Genomic DNA, 22,115 nt, shown 5'->3' on the forward strand with positions numbered 1-22,115 from the left:
ATAAGAAAAAGCAAAAAGTCAGAAATGTAAGGAACAAAAAGCAGGGAAGTTCCAGACTGTCTGATCAATGGGAAATTAGAGGGGAAATCACAGCCCCTCTCTCAGTCAGACTTATTTCTTGTATCTAAACAAAACTGAAATAAAAAAGCTACTTGAAGTAGTTCCTAGGCAGGGATTGTCTCCGATGCCCCCATGACCCAATGAGCATTTGGGACAGAAAGAATCTAACCATACAGCATTTACATCCTCACAAGATATTTGATCTGAACCCAGCCATTCTTATATTGATGTCCCAGAGACGCCATCATCAACGTCATCATAACCCAGGTCATGAGGAGGTGGGGACAGGGCATCCCTCTCAGCCCCAGAGGCCCCTTCACTTCTTAGCGAATGCAGACTCCAGCCTGAAAATAGCAAGCAGGTCACATTACAGTCATTCTCCACCCATGTGCACTCACATAAAGGATGGACAACAGACAGCATGGGCTGTGAATCGGCCCCCACCCACAGTTCCTCTGAGTGGGCCTCTGACAAGTTTAATCCATTCTCTCTCTCTCTGTTCTTCAAAGAAAATAGGTGGGAGCGGATTCTCTCTCTTCTGAGACCTTCCTGGTGCAGGAGAAGTGTGGGGATGGTAGTGAGCTGGTGACGACTCCCTGTTATGCCACTGTGAGCTACTGTAACTCCTGAGAGCTGATATAGTCCCGAAGGGACCACACGCCAGCAGACAGCTGGAGCCGGGTGGAGACCTTAGCCCGTGGGACATTTCTGGACATCACAGATCTCACCTGCCCACACAATGCTCTTTCGCACATTGTTCCCATCAAGACCAAAGAATTGCACATTTCATCCCAACCCAGTTTCCCCTGAAAGTGGGAGCTCAGCCTTGGGCCCCAGCTCAGCCCTGGGCTAACGGGGGCATTTACATATTGAAGAGAGTGATTTCAAACCTGATGCCAGGCCACTAACTAACCCCACCCCAGAAACCTGCTCTTCCCATTACCGTCCAGGGCACGGACACCTTGTTTGGGCAAAGGCACTTTGGGCCCGATCCTGCCAATGGACACTTAACATTGATGATTTGGACAGTCCCACTGAAGTCAGAGAGAGTATTCATGTGAGTAGACTGACAGATGGAATCTAGTATTTGTAGGATCAGGGACTTTATCTGAGAAGTCCTTTTAACTCTGTTTAGTAGAGGTCAGGGTGGGGACGCAGCAGGGAATTGATCAATAGCTGTATTTCAGTGCAGTGACAGTGACCTCTAGTGGCCAGTAAAGGCTCTTCCCGGTGAGTTCTCCACACTCCACTCACCTGTCCATGAATCCCTGTTCCTGACACTTTCCCCATGGGCCCCAATGACTTCCTGAACATTCGGTCCAGAACCAGGGTCATCTTCAGGGTCAGAAATTTCTCTGGCATCATCATAACCATCCCCTGGGTCATCTCCAGGCAGGGCAGGGACCTCTGAAATAAAGATGGGAATTAATGGTTATGAGAAGAGGCTTTCCACTGAATAGACGAAATAAGCTACATGCCAGGTGTGGCAAAGGAGGGAGTTATGTGTATTTTTTTTCTTATGAATGCCACATACACCTCAATTTAGCTGTTTATATTATCCTGCCAGACTGCACAGAGAAAGGAGGCTATTGGAGGGGAAGCAAAGAGGAAACATAAAAATAACGAAGACGTGCCCCCTTAAGGGAACAATGAGGGGAGCTGTTAATTGTGGACTGCCCCTCCCTGGCTCCACCCAGGCTAGTTTGGGTTAATTCTTCCCAGCCCTGAGCTCAGGATCAAAGGGCAGACTAGGGAATGAAGAGGGTGGAGCAGCAGTAGCCAAGGGGTAATGTGGCTTCCAGGAAGCAGATTCATCACTGCTCACCTCGGCTGTCTGGAGTCTGGGGGACGTTCCTCAAGGCAGGCTCCTCTACATTATCGTAATCCAACTGAGACCCCCCTGGGAAAGCTCCCTCTGGAACAGCAAACATCACACTCAGCTTCCCCTGAACACACCCATTTCCCCAGCAGGTTTTAGTTCCCCATTAAAGGCCTGTTGTCTTGGAGTTTGGGCTGTTCAACATAGAGTCTGCAGGGGAAGTCACAGGGTGACCCAGGGGAAAAGGGAGAGTGATGGACATTCTGTGAAATAATAATTGTGCCACCTTTGTTTCCTCAAAAATAATTAAGGCCCAGCCCTGCCCCACAGCATCCAATAGCAACTTTGTCATGCCCTCCAGTGAGATCAGGATCTATGCTGGTATTTAGCTAACACTGGACCCTTTGGGAGATAGTAGCTGCCACACCAGAGCTGACCATTGTGAATTCAATTGAACTCTATAAAGACATGGTTTAAAGTCCCTACATTATATGGGCTGGATCGTGAATTCAGCTATATGCTCCTGTCGAGGAGGCAGGGGGCTAAGATCATGGGGCACAGATCAGGGGTTGTACAGTGACATGTGTCAGCTGTGGAAGTCAGATTCTTTCATACCCTGTGAATATTTCACTGCCCAGTTCCCTGCAGCTCCTCCCCTGGGAGAAAGCACAGTCAACCACACACAGAAAGGGTCAGGATTTCTTCATGTTTCCATCAAGAGCTGGACAGAATTTTTTTGTGTGTCTCTGTATCCACCCCCATCCTTGTTACCTTGCTCTGATCCAGGATCATTTTCCCCCTCGCTGTCCCCGGTGTAATACTGCAGCTTTGTCACTGAGTCATCTGAATAGGAAACTGAAGAAAGGATAAATGGGATGTTATCACAGTGAGAGCAGCGAAACTGGCTGATTGGCAATGCATCCGGGTCCTGGAGCAAGATTTATGGTCTCACTATATTGCTTCTTCAAGAGAAGATGCTGAATTCACAGCGACTGAGTGGTGAGAGGCTGACACAGACTTTCTAAGCTAAATATCAGTTTTTTTGTAATAAATGTGGCTTTGGGGTGGATAATTCAGACTGGGAAGATGCTGGGAACAGCCACATTGACCTCATGAGGTGAGGCAGGAACTGAGTGAGCCTTTTACCATGGCATCCCCTCCTGTGGGTTTCATTCAAATCCTTCTCATGAACTGGGGAGCCTGTTTTGAGTCACACTCAAGGTGTAAGAATCTCTTTAGAGAGGAATGTTTATCTTCTCCTCCTGAATGTTGCTGCTTCATGGCCTGATCCAGCAGAAAAGTATGGCTGAGGCTGCTGGTCCAGATCTCCTCAGCAACAGACATGACTTCCATTTTGTTCTGGAAGATACTCCCCCTCCCCCGCCTTTTTGACAGATAAGGCCACACCCCTCCCATGATCAGAGTCTGTGACCAACTCCCACCATTAGTAGAAAGGAGAATGTGCATCTCAGAAGTAGCCTCAGGGAGAAGCACTGACCATGCCCCACAATGTGCTAAACTGAGAGCAGCATCTTCCCCCCTGATTGACATTCAGTCAAAATTATGAGGACAGTCACTTTCCTGACCCATAACTAATTACCCCCTAAGGCTGCAGGATGTACAGATGGGCCTGACTGTCCTCAGAATGGGGCTAGCAGAGTCTGCCAGGGAGGAAACTCATTCATCTCAGTCCAGTAACTGAGTGGTCTCTTCACAGACCCAGCATCTGCAGCCATCCAGGACTCACAGGCTTGAAGGCTGCAGAGATTTAGCTCTAAGTCAGAGCTTTAGAAGGCAGAGTGCATTAGAGACTTTCTCCCTGTTAGGAATTACACACACAGACCTGAGCGATCAAACATTTCCTGCTTCTTTCTCATCAGGTTATAATCGATCTCCTCGTACACGGCCTCAGAGAAAGGGTCCAAGGATCTTCTGGAGCCTGAAAACAAAGGGCAGGGTTTGCTCAGGCTCAGAGAAGCTAGGGATGGGAAACCCTATGAGATCATCCAGCCCCTGCCCCCGAGTCCAGTGCAGGACTGGTTCCTACAGCACATTCCCACTGCTCTATCCAGTTTAGATTTCAGCATCCCAGGTGATGGGGACCTGTCCCTTTCATGTTTGTTCTATTGGCTATTTCACGGTCATTAAGTTAATCTTGATATTCAACCTTAATGGTTCCTTCATAAATGTATCCTATTACTCCTACTACCACCCAGAATCATTCCTCTCCTATCCTGGTGCTCACACCTATGGGAAAAATAGTACTTGCATATGTACTGCCTAGAGACTGTGTGGGGAATAATTAGCTAATATTTGTGCAGTGCTTTAAAAATGGAAAGTACTATCTACCTATCTTTTTAGGTGACAAATCTGAGGAACTGTCCCAGATTGAGGTGTCATGAGAGGAAGTTTTGGAACAAATTGATGAACTAAACAGTAATAGGTCACCAGGACCAGATGGTTTTCACCCAAGAGCTCTGAAGGAACTCAAATGTGAAATTGCAGAACTACTAACCGTAGTCTGTAACCTATCATTTAAATCAGTTTCTGTGCCAGAAGACTGGAGGATAGGTAATGTGACGCCAATTTTTTTAAAAAGGCTCCAGAAGTGATCCCAGCAATTACAGGCCAGTAACCCAAACTACAGAACCAGGCAAACTAGTTTAAACTACCGTAAAAAATAGAATGATCAGACACATAGATGAACATGATTTGTTGGGGAAGAGTCAACATGGTTGTTGTCAAGGGAAATCGTGCCTCACCAATCCTCTAGGATTCTCTGAGGGGGTCAACAAGCATGTGGACGAGGGGGATCCAGTGGATATAGTGTACTTAGATTTTCAGAAAGCCTTTGACAAGGTCCCTCACCAAAGGCTCTTAAGAAAAGTAATTTGTCATGGGATAAGGGGGAAGGTCCTCTCATGGATCAGTAACTGGGTAAAAGCTAGGGAAAAAAGGAGAAGAAATAAAGGGTCAGTTTTCAGAACGGAGAGAGGTAAATAGTGGTGACTCCCAGGGGTCTGTACTGGGACCAGTGCTGATCAACATATTCATAAATGCTCTGGAAAAAGGGGTAAACAGGGAGGTGGCAAAATTTGTCGACGATACAAAACTACTCACGGTAGTTAAATCCAAAGCAGACTGCGAAAAATACACTGGGGTCTCACAAAACTGCGTAACTGGGGAACACAATGGCAGATGAAATTCAATGTTGATAAATGCAATATCTTGAATACTGCGTGTAGATGTGGTCACCGCATCTCAAAAAAGATATATTGAAATTGGAAAAGGTTCAGAAAAGGGCAACAAAAATGGTTAGGGGTATGGAACAGCTGCCATATGAGGAGAGATTAATAAAACTGGGACTTTTCAGCTTGGAAAAGAGATGATTAAGGGGGGATATTAAACTATAAAATCGTGACTGGTGTGGAGAGAGTAAATAAGGAAGTGTTATTTACTCCTTCTCATAACACAAGAACTCGGGGTCACCAAATGAAATTAATAGGCAGCAGGGTTCAAACAAACAAAAGGAAGTATTTCTTCACACAACACACAGTCAATGCCTGTGGAACTCTTTTCCAGAGGATGTTGTGAAAGACAAGAGTATAACAGGGTTCAAAAAAGAACTAGATAAATTCATGGAGGATAGGTCCAGCAATGGCTATTAGCCAGGACGGGCAGGGATGGTGTCCTTAGCCTCTGTTTGCCAGAAGCTGGGAATGGGTGACAGTGGATGGATCACTTGATGATTACATTCCCACTGCTCTGTCCAGTTTAGATTTCAGCATCTCAGGTGATGGGGACCATGTCCCTGTCATGTTTGTACTGGGACCAGTGCTGATCAACATATTCATAAATGCTCTGGAAAAAGAGGTAAACAGGGAGGCGGCAAAATTTGCAGATGATACAAAACTACTCAAGATAGTTAAGTCCAAAGAAGACTGAGAAAAATGCACTGGGGTCTCACAAAACTGCGTGACTGGGCAACACAATGGCAGATGAAATTCAAAGTTGATAAATGCAATGCAATGCAAATTGGAAAACATAATCCCAACTACACATATGAAATGATGGGGTCTAAATTGGCTGTTACCACTCAAGAAAGATCTTGGAGTCATTGTGGATAGTTCTCTGAAAACACCCACTCAATGGGCAGCGGCAGTCAAAAAAGAGAACAAAATGTTGGGATTCATTCAGAAAGGGATAGGTAATGAGACAGAAAATATCATATTGCCTCTATAAATCCATGGTACGCCCCCATCTTGAATACTGCGGGCAGGTCTGGCCACCCCATCTCAAAAAAGATATATTGTAATTGGAAAAGATTCAGAAAAAGGCAACAAAAATGGTTAGGGGTATGGAACAGTTGCCATGTGAAGAAAGATTAATAAAACTGGGACTTTTCAGCTTGGAAAGGAGATGACTAAGGGGGGATATGACGGAGGTCTATAAAATCATGACTGGTGTGGAGAAAGTAAATAAGGAAGTGTTATTTATTCCTTCTCATAATGCAAGAATGTCACCAAATGAAATTAATAGGCAGCAGGGTTAAAACAAACAAAAGGAAGTATTTCTTCACACAACACACACTCAACGCCTGTGGAACTCTTTCCCAGAGGATGTTGTGAAGGCCAAGAGTATAACAGGGGTCAAAAAAGTACTCGATAAATTCATGGAGGATAGGTCTACCAATGCCTATTAGACAGAAGCTGGGAATGGGCGACAGTGGATGGATCACTTGATGATTACCTGTTCTGTTCATTCCCTCTGAAGCGCCTGGCATTGGCCACTGTCGGAAGACAGGATACTGGGCTAGATGGACTTTTCGTCTGACCCACAATGGCTGTTCTTATGTTCTTATATAAGGGTAAATCTACACTGCAATCTGGAGGAGTGATTGCAGCATGCATAAACACATCTGAGCTGGCTTTGATCGAGCTAGCCACGTAGCTGTGTCAGCACACGCAGCAGCACAGGCTAACCTGCCGTGTACAGCCTCGCCTAGGAGCCTGGGTGCACGCTCCAGTGCCTAGCCCACGTCACAGCCATGCTGACGCAACTACACTGCTGTCGTTATGCCAGCTAGCTTTCACCGAGCTAGGTAAAAGCTAGCTTGGGTATTTCTACATGGGCTGCGATCACACCTCTCATTGCAGTGTAGATATGCCCTAAATGCCTAGTAGAACTGTCTGATCTCTTTGGCCATAATCACCCAAGCTCTTTTGCAGCATTTCTCCTTCCTCGTACCCTCCCTCCTGCTGTATCTCTCTATTCCGGATCTTTCCCTCACATGGATTTTCTTGTACTTTTCTAAATGGAATCTCAACGTGTTATTTTTCTGACAATACTTGATGTCTCTTTGTATTATTTTTTCCAGTGAGGTGGAGTGGCCTCCCTCCCGACTTGAGAGTGAGGGACCACTACACTCCCTGTGGTGGGCAGAGCCAAGCCTGCCCTGGCCCCATCGCTGGAATTAGCAGGAGAGGACAGGAAGGGAGGGCCTTGCATCTCATTGGAGTGGGAGCCAGGGAAGGAGACAGAAGTCTCCAACCTGCTGCAGAATTCTGGAGCTGGACCTGCACTGGGCAGCATCCTGTCCCCAAAGGAGACCGACCCTGGAGAGAAATTGCCGGCACTGCCATCGGCCAAGTACCCCGACGAGACCAAGAACCCGGGGACCATGGAACTCCTCACCCTGATGCTGGTAGGAAGTAGCCCAAGGAAACTGGACTTTGGCCCCATTTCACTTTCAAAACCCAAGTCAACATGTTTTAATTGGATCCCTGATGACCCAGTGGAACAGTCCTCCACTGTTAGGCACCTGGGATGGGATGCAGTGGAGTAGGGTGGGCTGAGGTCCCCCCATCCCCTGCTGCCAACCCCATCCCTAGGGGAGCAGCCTCCCCACCTTACGCCAAGATGTCTGCTGTCTGCCAGAGCCAGGACATCAAACTGTCTGTTTGGTGCTCTGCCCTGCCTGAGAGCCTGAATCCCTAGACTGTTTGGTGCTCCCTGCTCTTCCCCACCCAAAGAGCCAGAGCCCCAGACTGTGTCTTTGCTGCCTACCTTAGCCAAGAAGCCTAGGAAAAGCCTGCTCCTGATTCTGCCCCGCCCAGAGAGCCAGAGCTTTCCTTATACATCATTAACTGCTGGCTGCCCCAGCCAGGATGCTGTGGACTAAAGACTGCTTATACTCTGCCCTGCCTAGACACAAAGAGCCCTAGACTCTTGATTGGCAGCAGCCCTAACAGGAGGCTGTGAGCTCTAGACTGCTTACAGATCAGCCCAGCCAGTGGGACCCGAGCCTGAGTGCTGCTGCCTGACACAGTGAGTGGGAGTGGGCTCCCTCCTGAGTTGAGAGCAAGGGACCACTGCATTTCCCCTTTGTATTATTTCTCTGTCATCCCCACTAGTCTCAACTCCTCCCTATTTAGTGTCATCTGCAAGTGTCACTGCTGTGCTGTTCATTTCCATGGCCAGATCATAGCTGAAGATATTAGATATGACAAGACTTAACGTGGTCCCCGGATCCCCCACAAAGCTCTCCCTGACATGTACACCTTGTGCAGGTTACAGGGCTGCTACAAGCAGGCCAGACTTCTGTACCAGACACGCACTGGCTACAGAGCTTCCGTGCAAGAGAGGTGCACACCAGATGTGTCCACCATAAGATACCTTAATACTCTGCCAGGTACAGGTGTGTTACACACAGTGCCACCTAGTGGCTGAACAGTATAATACAGTTTACCCTTCCATTACGTCTCCCCCATTTGAGTTCTACATTCCTACCATTTACAAAATGTACGTTATGGTATCTTTGTAGTTTAGCACAGATCAGTCTATTAAGTTTCTCTCATTAGTACGTATATAGGTCTGTCTCTTAGCGGTTCACTGGTCAGTTCTGTAACTTTGAGGTTCCAGTGTATAAAGGACGCATCAAACAAAGCCAGAACCCTTTCATAGTCATCTTTGTGCCAGTCTTCAGGAAAAATCAAAGGATTGAAAGAAATGCTCTGCTTGCTTCCAAATAGCACAAAGTAATCACCATACCTGTATAGCTTCAGTTTCCTTATGGAGTTTTATAGCAATTTGAAATCTTGCAAAATGCTGCTTCTAGTCTGTCAATTGTGAAGGTTTGTCAAAGCTGAAGTTCTCTGATCAATGAAGAGGGAGATGTTGATGAAATCCTGCAACCTGTGTTGCTTTTTTTTTCCTGTCTGCATCCTTCATTGCTCCTCCTTCTGTCTGCAACTTCTGTTGCTCTCTTCCTTCTGTTTTTCTTCTCCTCTGGCACTGCTTAACTTCGGGCACCATGTCACATACAACTTGGACATGGTAGGTGGCAAGGCTGCTATAAGCAGGTCAGGCTTCTGTACCAGACATGGACTGGCTACAGAGCTTCCTTTCCAGAGAGATACTCAACAGATGTGTTCACAATAAGATCCCTTAATGCTCTGCCAGGCATGGCTGAGGTTCGCGAATGTAAGTTGTTACATGCAACACCACTTCGTGGCTGAACAGTATAATACAATTTAACCTTCCACTACACTGCCAACGCCCCACGCCCCTTAGGCACAGCTCCGCCTGCTATTTCAGAGGCATTTCACACAGTGACACCAAGCAGGACCCACCTCTGCGCTCTGCCCTGGCACTTCGCACCTGCGCCCCCAGGATGATTAAGACCAGGCAGAGCAGGGCCCCCAGGACAATGCAGATGACCACGGGCACCGTGATTCTTCCACTGTCGGTCGGAGGGCGGCGCGGGGTAGCTGGATGGAAATGAACGTAGGAGAGGGAAAGATTATCCTGTGAGAGTCCGCTGGGGGTGGGGCAGGGAGCTCCCCAGTCTCTCATTGCACGGCACAGGACAGCTGGGTAACATGCTGGGACAGTCTGTGACCATGGGGGCAGCTCACAGGCTGCTGTTTAAATCATGGGCCCTGCCCTGTCGGCTGGAGTCAGCAGACAGGAATCCTCTGGCTCAGCACAGCCTGCAGCTCCCACCCAGGTGTCATTTGCCCCTAGATTTCACAGACCATGTGTAAGGGGACTGTTGGCCCCTTACTAAAACTCAATGGGGCTTTTCAGTTTGCTAATTCCCAGTACCAGAAGGAAGGGGAAAAGTCAACGGGAAATCAGGACCCCGAGACTGACAGTCCCCAGGAACAATGGGGAGAGGCCAATGCCCCAAGTCAGCCTGATTGACACAGCGGGCAGGCTAATCAGGGAGTCAGGAGGATGGGGGAGGGGAGGTCCTGTCCGCCCTTTGGAATTGCCTGGAACAGAATGGGGCCGAGCTAAGGAGGGAGCAGGGACCTGAGCTGAGCTGGGGAGCAAAGCCGCGCCAGCCAGAGAGAACCAGAGAAGTAGCACATGGGGAGCAGGTCAGTGCTGGGAGCAGAGTCACAGAAGCAGCCTGCAGAGCAGACCTGTGCTGGGAGCAGAGCTGCAGCAACCAGAGCCAGAGGGGCCAGAGAAGCAGCAGCAGCAGTGCTGAGGCAGAGAGGAGCTGGAGCTGAGGCAGAGTGGTGGAGCTGGGGTTGGAGCAGTCTGAAGCTGGGTACAGTGAGCAGCTGGAGAGAGCGAGGAGGACCCTGGGTAGTGGGCCTAGCACAGGGAGACACCCTGAGCCAAGAAGCCTTGCAGGCCAGACTTGGAGGGGGATCATAACCCCAACGGGGCTGGGAAGATGCTGGGAAGAAGGGACCAGCCACCTAGAGCCTGAAGGCGTGTGGCCACTGCCAGAGCAAGTGTCCGACCCGCAGCATCCCTGCAGCATGGCCAGAGCCTGGGCAGGAGGCCTGGGACTTTGAGGAACAGACTGAACTTCCCTTATGTTCCAGAGACCTTGGTTGTGATGTCCCCGTGCCACAGAGTGGGGTGACATATTTTCCTTTAACCTTTCCTATTTTTCCCTTATTTTTTTTAATTGATTGCTGTTTAATAAATTGTATTTGCTTTGAACTGCATGTAATGGTCAATGGGTCAGGGAAGCGTCCAGTGCAGAGAGAGCACCCTGGAGTGGGGACACCTTAGCCCCTGCCCTAAGTGACCACAACAAGGTTGCAGGTCTAGCCCCCCAGGAATCCTGGGCCCAGCCTTGTCAGAGTTACGAGGACTCTGCCACACAGGAGCGTGGAAGGGGAGCCCTTGAGGTCAGGCAGGGCTCTGGGTAAAGGAAGTGGGAGCGAGGACTCAGATCCCTTCGTTAGCCCATTTCACTGCGGTAGTGTATAAGCCAGGAAAGTTCCCCACAATAGTGGGACCATTCCCCTGCTTATACATGGAAAAGGAGCTCCTGTCCTTACGCTTCAGGTTGTGGCTCATCCTCTGTGACTCAGCACCAGGTAAATTTAACTCTTGATGGGAGCGGGGGATGTTTTACCTGTTCTACTCAGTGATGCTGTCGTCTCTGTCACACCTGTAAAGGGAAAGGGAGGAGAGTTGGAGTCTGAAGCGAGGGGGAGGTGATGTGTTTGTCACAGAGTAGCATCCCCTCAGAGTCCCTGGGGATCTCCAGACATCACTTCTACAAACTCCCTCAGAGCAGCACAGGGTCTGTGTGTTAGTGATTTAGGGCCCACATCTCCCTAATCCCACATCCCCCATCTGACTAGTAACAAACCATCACACTGGGGTCTGTGATGGACACAGGGGCTACATGGGCTGATGTCTGAGTCAATCTGGTCCCACAAAGGTTCCACCCCACAGCATCCCTGATGCTCCTGCACACAGGAGATGGGAGGGCCTCGTCCGTGACCAAGGAGCAGGGTGGGCAGTTGGATCCATCCTCCTTCCAAAAAATTACAGCATGTAGCAGAAACATCTCCTGTCACTCACCTGAGCAATTCACTGCAACATCTTCCTTATGACCACAGTTGCTCTCACCCCAGGGCTTGGCAGGACAGTCCCAGAGAGATGACTCTGTCCCTCTGCAATTCAACGTTTCTACCCAGATGGGACCAGTCCCCTCACCGAATGCAGCCTCGCCTGGGACTGGTACAGCGGATCCACAGCCCAGTTGTTTACACACAACGTTAGCATCCGCCATGTCCCAGGAGTCATCACAAACTGTTCCCCAGAAGCCACGATACCAAACCTCCACTCTCCCCGAGCATCTGTCCTCTCCTCCCACGACACGTAACTTCTCCTGATCTGGAAATGCAGAAACCTCACATGTTACTGGGACAGCTGGGAAAGTCCTTCGGGACCAAGAGTGAGACAGTGAGAAGCAGAAATACCTGTGCAGCTTGTAGAGTCCGGGCATTCGGCAAACAGGGTCTGAGGTGGTTTCTGTTTTTTTCCTGTGCAGAGAAAATGATTAACTGAATGGACCAAGAAGAGTGTGTGATGTAAGAGAGAGTAGGGTTTATCTGTGTATTAAACCCCTAAATATCAGCAATTTTATAAACTTAAATCTAAAATCTATTCTGTTTCAGAGCTAACGGATTTATTACTCAGTGGATTCTCTGGCTGTTGAAATCTTTATTCAGCTCGCTGCTGGTGTGTGCACGTTTGTGGGTATCTGAGTCTGTTCCATCCACCCTGTGTACAGCTGCTCTTGGCCCTGTTTGAAGGTAAACAGATCTGACAGCTGAAACTCAGCCACATTATTGTGGGGATCCAGAGACAAGAAATGGTGGTATTTGAACTGAGACCAAAATGGGACTTTAGATCTGAAACAAACTCTCGCCTACACGCACGGACACAAACACACTTTTCGGGAATTCTGATCCTGACCCAAATTTCACAGCCTAGGTGTCAGGAAGCAGGGACTGCAGCAGAGCTAGTCTGCAGGAAGCCTAACAAGAGCAACTAGCCTGCATTAGGCTGCCTAACTGGTCATACCGCCTGATTGGTGGGAAGAGTCAGCAGTCCAGCTCTTGAATCCAGCAGCCACAGGAGCCATTCAGAAACTGCTCAAAGCATCCCACAGCTAAGATACCTCATTTTCCTGTCTTGTTCCCAGCCTTGACTCCAGACTTACCCCTTGCTTTGCTCCAGGTGACCAGGTCCTGACACTGAGCTCTGATTCCTGACTTCTGACTTCGGCTCTGGCCTCTGCCTCAGGCTCTGATCCTTAGCTACAATTTCTGGCTACCAGCTCTTGCTGTAACCACTGGGCATGACTCCTGATTCAACCACTCAGTTTGACCGCCCATGTCCTGGTCACTGACCTTGGGCCCATCTCTGATTGTTCATCCCAAATGTATAGCCACAGAGATTCCCAAGAGACGCTCGCTACTGGAAGGCATTTGCAGTGGTGCTGGAACAACTTTTACAGTTGGGGTGCTGAAAACCAGTGGTCCCCAAACTTTTTACCTTGCCCCCCTTACCCCATCCATGCCCCCTCTCCCCAGAGTTGCAGCCAGGACTGGGCCATGGCTCGGGGCAGGAGGGGACGTGGATAGTGGTAAGGGGACTGAGGCTGGGACCACAGCTGGGGGCAAGAGCAGAATCCCGCTTGCGGGGCTGGCAGCCAGGACCCTGCGCAAAAACTCGGGGTGCTGCAGCACCCCTTGTACTCCTAGTTCCCATGCCTATGGGCATTTGTGGTCTGTCACTAGGTGATTGCACCGTGTAACACACAGCTTGTATAAATAACTCCCATGTTTGTTTTCCAGGGGCTCTATTCTCATTCCTAGAATGGATAATGAAAATATGTTTGTGTCACTGCTGCGAATATAAAACTGTCTCTACTGAAAAGTAAATACATTCAAAATTTCCATCACACCCTTCCAATGAGTTAGACATGTAGTGGGTGTGTGCACGCGTGTGCACAGAGAGTTTCAGAATTACCACTGCAAGAAATATGGGTCTCTTCTGCTCGGTTATCACAGGAGTGCTGTTTCCACATGCCTGATGGGCACTGCCAAAGGGAGCTGTGCTGCTCACTGCATGCAACATGGTCCAGCCACGTGGGACCAGAACCTGCTCCATATGCAAAGTCTCTTGCAATCTGCCCTCCATCCCCACAGTTCAGCTGTTTGCAGACAATTGCTGGGGTGACTCCAGACATCTGATTGGAGCAAACACTGCCCCACGTCCCATTGTAGAAAACCTCCAGACGCCCAGCACAGTCACTGTCGCTCACCAGCCTCAAATCCGTGAATTCTAGAAGGAAATGCAGAAAAAGGGAATTTAAATCATCTGATTCTGAAATGAACTGGGGTGTGAAGAGTGAAATCCCAGCGATTGCTAACAACCCTGTGCATCATTCTGCAGGAGCAATTGTCAGAGAGAATCACTCTACGAATGAGAGACTCTCCTGGACACCACAGGCCCATTAGAAATACAGTGATCACCTCTGAAAAGTCACCAGTTCCCAGCAGTTACACACACAGATACCTTCAATACAGCAGTGACTGCCCTGCCAACACTAGAGAAATGCTGTGATATCTCCAGTACTCCTGGGTGGAAACATATGGGAAATGGTGACTTTCTAATCATGACCCCAGTAGGTAGGTAGAAGAGTAGAGTGACCATATTTTCTCAAAGGGAAAATGGAACACCCCACAGGGGGTCCAACCCCAAAACCTCCCTTCCTCTCCCCGACCCACACGTGGAGCCAGCCTGAGCCCACCCTGCCTTCCGCCCACACAGGGCCAGCCTGAGGTCCCCATACGCCCCTTGGAACGTGGGCCAGCCTGAGCCCCCCTTCCACCCACCCATGTGGGGCCAGCCCGAGGCCCCCTTCTTCCCTCCTGCACACAGAGCGGCCCAAGACCCCTGCTGCCTCCTGCGTGGGGCTGGCCCAGCCAGAGCTGCTGTCCTGAGTCCTCCTTCCAGCAGTGGGCTGGCGTTGCCACTCGCCCCACCCCCTCATGTTCCTCCACACTCCGCTAGGAGTCACATCCCACTTTTTTGGCAAAACTGTGCATTTGTCCCATTTGCTCATCCTAACTCATGATTCGTTGGCAAGAGCAAAAGGGACAAATGCCCAGATTTGCCAAAACAGTCAGGACGGCCAGGGCAGGCTTAAAAAAGGGACTGTCCCGGCCAAAATGGGACATATGGGCACCCTATAGAAAAGGCAATGAGGGAGAGGCTCTATCATTCTCAGCTCTCTCCTCAAATGTCTGCCTTCTCCATTAAACCCCCTGGTAACCAGGCTCACGTGAGCATTCCCGGACCAGACCTGAGCAGAGAACTCCTGCATCCTCTTTGTGTCTGCAGTTGTGCTGGCCCCAGCCCCTGGAAGGACAATCCCAAAGATTGGATTCATTCCCAGAGCAGTTCACATCATCCAGCCAGATCTGCCCGGATCCTTCCCCATAATGAGCAGAGACAGTTGCATTGATGGCGTGACCGCATTCCAATTGTTTGCAAACGACATTGGAGTCTGACAGATCCCAGGAATCATCACAGACTGTCCCCCAGCTGCCATTGTAATAAATCTCCACTCTCCCAGCACAGCGACCTGCCCCATTCACCAGTCTGATCCGCCCGCTTCCTGCAGGGATAGATCCCAGCTGTTAATATTCAATATGATGAAAATTAAACAGCTGCCATGCAAATCAAAGAGAATGCTACAATGGCTGAGATATTGAAATGCTTTTAAAAATCTGTCATTAACAAGAAACACAGAAAGGATATGTGTTTATATATAAAGTATATATAAAGCCTGCTGCAGTTTCCACGATATGCATCTGAAGAAGTGAGCTGTAGCTCACGAAAGCTTATGCTCTAATAAATTGGTTAGTCTCTAAGGTGCCACAAGTCCTCCTTTTCTTTTTGCGAATACAGACTAACACGGCTGTTACTCTGAAACCTGACAGAAAGGAAGAGAAGCTGAGTAAGGAAACGAGGAATACTTTTTACAGAGCACTATTGATAAACAGCATGTGAGTGTAAGGGCCTAATTCTGAATTCCTTACTCATCGGAGTAATCCTTAAGGGACTCGTCACAAGGGTCAGAGCTATTTGTGAGACTAAGGGTTAGTGGAATCAGCCCTTACTCAAAATCTTGAATATTCTCAAACAACACTTAAATGATAAGCATCAAGGTGTTCAGGGAATTAGTAGGCAATTAATTTACCCAGAACCAAATATTCTTTTCAATTGTTACACAATGCGGAGGGGGTGACACTGGCTGACCAGGTCATGCTAGAGTGTAGTTAGATCAGTTCACTTGTATAGATCAAAGTAATGGTTAGATGTACAAGTGTGTATTCAGATGTTTAAACTTTATGAAAATTAGTGGAACGTTACTGGTATTGTTTTCACGTGTCTATTCCTGTCATAATGTAAAGCCAAACATTTACATGGGAAATACACTTGTAGCTAAATAAAACATCAAATAAATTTTGTGAAATGCTAAGGATTTAAGGACTTTAACAGAAAATGCTAATTTCAAAGCAAATGGCCATTATGCATAAGGTCTGAAGTCAAAAATCTAAGTGCATTCCTCAGTCCCTGTCATCAAAGGAACAGCCCACATGGGTAGACTGTCAGCTTGTTTTCTGTGAGAAGAAGATATAAATATGGATTCAAAGAAATTTAATTGGGGATTGGTCCTGCTTTGAGCAGGGGGTTGGACTAGATGACCTCCTGAGGTCCCTTCCAACCCTGATATTCTATGATTCTATGAAAGATCCTATTTCTCTGGACTGTTCGGATTCTAACAGAGAAGAATAACTGAATGAGAAGACAGAGATCCCCAAAGTTATTCTGGGTAGCCCTGTGTGATGGGGTGAGCTCCCCACACTAGCCCTGTAGAGCTGGGTTGGGCCAAGTGGGCCCAATCAGCTAATTACACTGCAAACAGTGGAGGTTTAGGCCAGAATCAGCTGGTTAGAGAGACTCAACTGTGCAGCAACAGGTGGGGCCTATATAGGCAGGAATCTGGCTACAGGCTGGGGCTGTTTGGAAAGGCTGCAGTCATGTCCTGGGAAGAGGGAGGCATGTTTTGGGACTGCAGGGAGGTAGTCTGTAGTTATTCCCTGGGAGGAGGATTCTTGGGGCTGGAAAACCCAGAGTTAGGAGGGGAACCAGAGTATAGGAAGCAATCATAGAAGATTAGGGTTGGCAGAGACCTCAGGAGGCTATCTAGTCCTGCCCCCTGCTCAAAGCAGGACCAACTGCAACTAAATCAGTCCAGGGAAGGAGCAGTGTGGGCAGAGGGAGGAAGCCCAGAACTGCTGAGCTGTCCCTGGACTGGATCCCAGAAAAGAGGGCAGGTCTGGGTTCCCCTACTAGCCACTGACGGAGTGGCACCAGGGCAGTGAATGGGAAGATGGCCTAGGACTGTTGATGGACTGAATCCCGTAAAGGGGAACACTGAGTGACCTAGCTGGAGGTCTAAGTCACAAAGAGGATGCTGCGGGTCCTGGAGCAAGAGGCACTGCAGACCAGAGTGAGAGCGATGGTGTGCAAACTGTGGATGGGCGTTGGCCTCGAGAGCTAATCCCCAGAGTGACCAGGAAGAGATGCCAGCACGGCAGTGAGTTGCATATCTCATGACACCCTGTAAAAGACTTTGGGGGAAACTGACAGTTTATTACACCACTGCCACCATTTGGATTTACAAACTGATTTACCTGTTATATTTTACCTACTCTAGCCTCTCAACCCTCATTCTTTCTTCTTAGCTAATAAATCTTTAGTTATTTACTATAGAACTGGCTGCCAGTGTTATCTTTGGAGGAAGTTCTAGAGTGACTGACTGGTCCCTTGGGACTGGGAGAAACTTGGTGTGGTGTGATATTAGGATTAAGTGACATTTTATCACAACTTTCAGTTTGTCTGGGTGGCAAGTTTGGCTGTAGAGCCTAAGTGCACGGTCTGTGACTCCATGGTGAGACTTGTATAATCTAGAAAGTCATGTTTGTGACTGGCTTGGTGAAATCTAATGATAGAACACACCACCAGTTTGGGGTATCTGCCCTTGTTTTTTAATCTACCCTGAGATAATCACTTACAGTGGTGAGCCACTCCAGACAGCATGACGAGAGGTACCAGAATATTAGAGAAGTGGACTTGGTACCAATTTATTTTACAGATAAAGGGAAAGAAAGGCAAATTGGATCCAGTGGTCTCCAATCAAGTGCCAGACACTTAAGGCCTAATTCTACCCTGCTGAAATCAACTGTGAATCTCCCACTGACACAATGGGAATGGAAATAGGCCCTTAATGTGCTGTAGTTACCCTGCAGTTGGAATGGGCATGAAAAATGACATCAGTGCAGTAACATACAGTGCATGATATAGGGACATAGTTAAAATATCTGTTACTTGTTTACTTTTACAGTGGAACCTTAATGTAAATAATATACCAGCAAAAAGAACAATAGAATTATCTTGTACAATAGTCATGTACAACCAAGAACAATGAAAAATCCCATCAGATTCCTTTTTCCTTCTTTTCCTTTAAATGAAGGAAAATTGCAGTTATAGGATTAGAACTTAACAAGGTCACATTAAAACTGCAACTTTGATGTATTTCCTAAGTGACAGAGGGTTAGATCCACAAAGGTACGTAGCTACCTAACTGCCTCTTTATAAATACATAATGTATAAATCACTACATCTTTACTGAAGCAGAGACTTGACTCTCCCACATCCCAGGCGAGTGCCCTGGTGTCATAAATATAAAGGGAAGGGTAAACCCCTTTAAAATCCCTCCTGGCCAGAGGAAAAATCCTCTCACCTGTAAAGGGTTAAGAAGCTAAAGGTAACCTCGCTGGCACCTGACCAAAATGACCAATGAGGGGACAAGATACTTTCAAAAGCTGGGAGGAGGGAGAAAAACAAAGGGTCTGGGTCTGTCTGTGTGATGCTTTTGCCGGAGACAGAACAGGAATGGAGTCTTAGAATTTAGTAAGTAATCTAGCTAGGTATGTGTTAGATTATGATTTTTTTAAATGGCTGAGAAAATAGCTGTGCTGAATAGAATGAATATTCCTGTCTGTGTTCTTTTTTGTAACTTAAGGTTTTGCCTAGAGGGATTCTCTATGTTTTGAATCTAATTACCCTGTAAGGTATTTACCATCCTGATTTTACAGAGGTGATTCTTTTTACTTGTATTAAAAGTCTTCTTGTAAGAAAACTGAATGCTTTTTCATTGTTCTAAGATCCAAGGCTTTGGGTCTGTGGTCACCTATGCAAATTGGTGAGGATTTTTACCAAACCTTCCCCAGGAAGTGGGGTGCAAGAGTTGGGAGGATTTTGGGGGGAAAGACGTTTCCAAACTAAGTTTTTTCAGGAACCCAGATAAAGTTTGGTTGTGGAAGTGGAAGTCCAGGGGCAAAAGGGTAAAATAGTTTGTACCTTGGGGAAGTTTTAACCTAAGCTGGTAAAAGTAAGCTTAGGAGGTTTTCATGCAGGTCCCCACATCTGTACCCTAGAGTTCAGAGTGGGGAAGGAACCTTGACACCTGGCCACCACCTAGAATCAATCTCTAGCTTGTTTGTTTGTTTTTTGATTCAGTGACTGATTATGTGTACAAAGTGGAACATTTACAGCAGGAGAGATCCACCCCAGCATAGCCTATAGTCTATAGTTACTAGGGCACTCCCCTGTGTTCACGTCCTTGCACCAAATCAGGCAGAGCAGGGATTGAACATGGATTTCCCACATCTCAGTTGAGTGCTTTAACCACTGGGTTATGTGTAAAACGGGGAGATGAGAGAGCTGACCTGGCTTATGTGCCTAGCTCCAGGAGTGGGTTCATGACTGAGATTCCTGAGCAGAGAGAGGTGACTGTGTGTCAGGGGCCTGAGGCTTAGATCTATGGCAGTTTGGTGTCTAAATAACTTTGTGTATCTAGGCCCTACTCCCTTCCTTGGCATTTCACTGCTGGCAAGTCTATAGAATCACAGAATATCAGCGTTGGAAGGGACCTCAGGAGGTCATTTAGTCCAACCCCCTACTCAAAGCAGCACCAATCCACAACTAAATCATCCCAACCAGGGCTTTGTCAAGCCTGACCTTAAAAACTTCTAAGGAAGGAGATTCCACCACCTCCCTAGGTAACCCATTCCAGTGTTTCACCACCCTCCTAGTGAAAAAGTTTTTCCTAATATCCAACTTAAACCTCCCCCACTGCAACTTGAGACCATTACTCCTTGTTCTGTCATCTGGTACCACTGAGAACAGCCTAGATCCATCCTCTTTGGTACCCCCTTTCAGGTAGTTGAAAGCAGCTATTAAATCCCGCCTCATTCTTCTCTTTTGCAGACTAAACAATCCCAGTTCCCTCAGCCTCTCCTCATAAATCATGTGTTCCAGTCCCCTAATCATTTTTGTTGCCCTCCGATGGACGCTTTCCAATTTTTCCACATCCTTCCTGTAGTGTGGGGCCCAAAACTGGACACAGTACTCCAGAGGAGGCCTCCTCAATGTCGAATAGAGGGGAACGATCATGTCCCTCGATCTGCTGGCAATGCCCCTACTTATACATCCCAAAATGCCATTGGCCTTCTTGGCAACAAGGGCACACTGTTGACTCATATTCAGCTTCTTGTCCACTGTAACCCCAAGTCCTTTTCTGCAGAACTGCTGCCGAGCCATTCGGTCCCTCGTCTGTAGCGGTGCATGGGATTCTTCCATCCTAAGTGCAGGACTCTGCACTTGTCCTTGTTAAACCTCATCAGATTTCTTTTGGCCCAATCCTCTAATTTGTCTAGGGCCCTCTGTATCCTATCCCTCCCCTCCAGTGTATCCACCTCTCCTCCCAGTTTAGTGTCCTCTGCAAACTTGCTGAGGGTGCAATCCACGCCATCCTCCAGATCATTTATGAAGATATTGAACAAAAGTGGCCCCAGGACCAACCCTTGGGGCACTCCATTTGATATCAGCTGCCAACTAGACATGGAGCCATTGATCACTACCCGTTGAGCCCACAATCTAGACAGCTTTCTATCCACCTTATAGTCCATTCATCCAGCCCATACTTCTTTAACTTGCTGGCAAGAATACTGTGGGAGACTGTGTCAAAAGCTTTGCTAAAGTCAAGGAACAGCATGTTCACTGCTTTCCCCTCATCCACAGAGCCAATTATCTCATCATAGAAGGCAATTAGATTAGTCAGGCATGACTTGCCCTTGGTGAATCCATGCTGACTGTTCCTGATCACTTTCCTCTCCTCTAAGTGCTTCAGAATTGATTCCTTGAGGACCTGCTCCATGATTTTTCCAGGGACTGAGGTGAGGCTGACTGGCCTGTAGTTCCCAGGATCCTCCTTCTTCCCTTTTTCAAAGATGGGCACTACATTAGCCTTTTTCCAGTCGTCCTGGACCTCCCCTGATTGCCATGAGTTTTCAAAGATAATGGCCAATGGCTCTGCAATCACATTCGCCAGCTCCTTTAGCACTCTCGGATGCAGCGCATCCGGCCAATGGACTTGTGCTCGTCCAGCTTTTCTAAATAGTCCCGAACCACTTCTTTCTCCACTGAGGGCTGGTCACCTCCTCCCCATGCTCTGCTGCCCAGTGCAGCAGTCTGGGAGTTGACCTTGTTCGTGAAGACAAAGGCAAAAAAAGCATTGAGTACATTAGCTTTTTCCACATCCTCTGTCACAAGGTTGCCTCCCTCATTCGGTAAGGGGCCCACACTTTCTTTGACTTTCTTCTTGTTGCTAACATACCTGAAGAAACCCTTCTTGTTACTCTTAACATCTCTTGTTAGCTGCAAATCCAGGTGTGAATTAGCCTCCCTGATTTCACTCCTGCATTCCCGAGCAATATTTTTATACTCTTCGTTCGTCATTTGTCCAATCTTCCACTTCTTGTAAGCTTCTTTTTTGTGTTTAAGATCAGCAAGGATTTCACTGTTAAGCCAAGCTGGTCGTCTGCCATATTTACTATCTTTCTACACATGGGGATGGTTTGTCCCTGTAACCTCAATAAGGATTCTTTAAAATACAGCCAGCTCTCTTGGACTCCTTTCCCCCTCATGTTATTCTCCCAAGGGATCCTGCCCACCAGTTCCCTGAGGGAGTCAAAGTCTGCTTTTCTGAAGTCCAGGGTCCGTATGCTGCTGCTCTCCTTTCTTCCCTGTGTCAGGATCCTGAACTCGACCGTCTCATAGTCACTGCCTCCCAGGTTCCCATCCACTTTTGATTCCCCTACTAATTCTAAGTTTAGGTGATTCCCTGTTCAACTTTCTAGTTTCTGGTGTCTAACTCTCCCCATGCATTGTATAGGGAGCTGGGCGCATGACTCAAGGCTGAGGATCCCATTCGATGGCAAGACACCTAGGAGTCAGGCCTTGCAACGCCCAACTCCCTTCGGGGATC

At 47.8% G+C, this 22,115-nt stretch overlaps 1 protein-coding gene across 2 annotated transcripts in view; it reads right to left on the minus strand.

Annotated features, from left to right (window-relative positions):
- Positions 1 to 22,115, minus strand: part of LOC140898872 (antigen WC1.1-like) — a 52,883-nt gene continuing 30,768 nt past the window's right edge. Inside the window, exons 4-14 of one of the 2 annotated variants that reach the window (XM_073313404.1) lie at positions 15,018 to 15,332; positions 13,679 to 13,993; positions 12,121 to 12,183; positions 11,720 to 12,034; positions 11,265 to 11,300; positions 9,511 to 9,648; positions 3,723 to 3,818; positions 2,651 to 2,734; positions 1,886 to 1,975; positions 1,315 to 1,467; positions 1 to 404 (exon numbers count right to left, since the gene is read on the minus strand). In XM_073313404.1, the coding sequence (XP_073169505.1) occupies positions 280 to 404; positions 1,315 to 1,467; positions 1,886 to 1,975; positions 2,651 to 2,734; positions 3,723 to 3,818; positions 9,511 to 9,648; positions 11,265 to 11,300; positions 11,720 to 12,034; positions 12,121 to 12,183; positions 13,679 to 13,993; positions 15,018 to 15,332 (1,730 nt within the window). In that variant the 3' untranslated portion in view covers positions 1 to 279. The remainder of the gene's footprint in view (positions 405 to 1,314; positions 1,468 to 1,885; positions 1,976 to 2,650; positions 2,735 to 3,722; positions 3,819 to 9,510; positions 9,649 to 11,264; positions 11,301 to 11,719; positions 12,035 to 12,120; positions 12,184 to 13,678; positions 13,994 to 15,017; positions 15,333 to 22,115) is intronic. The other variant, XM_073313408.1, reaches the window with a different exon arrangement.

The sequence above is a fragment of the Lepidochelys kempii genome, chromosome 1, assembly GCF_965140265.1.
Source record: "Lepidochelys kempii isolate rLepKem1 chromosome 1, rLepKem1.hap2, whole genome shotgun sequence".
Taxonomy (NCBI): Eukaryota; Metazoa; Chordata; order Testudines; family Cheloniidae; genus Lepidochelys; species Lepidochelys kempii.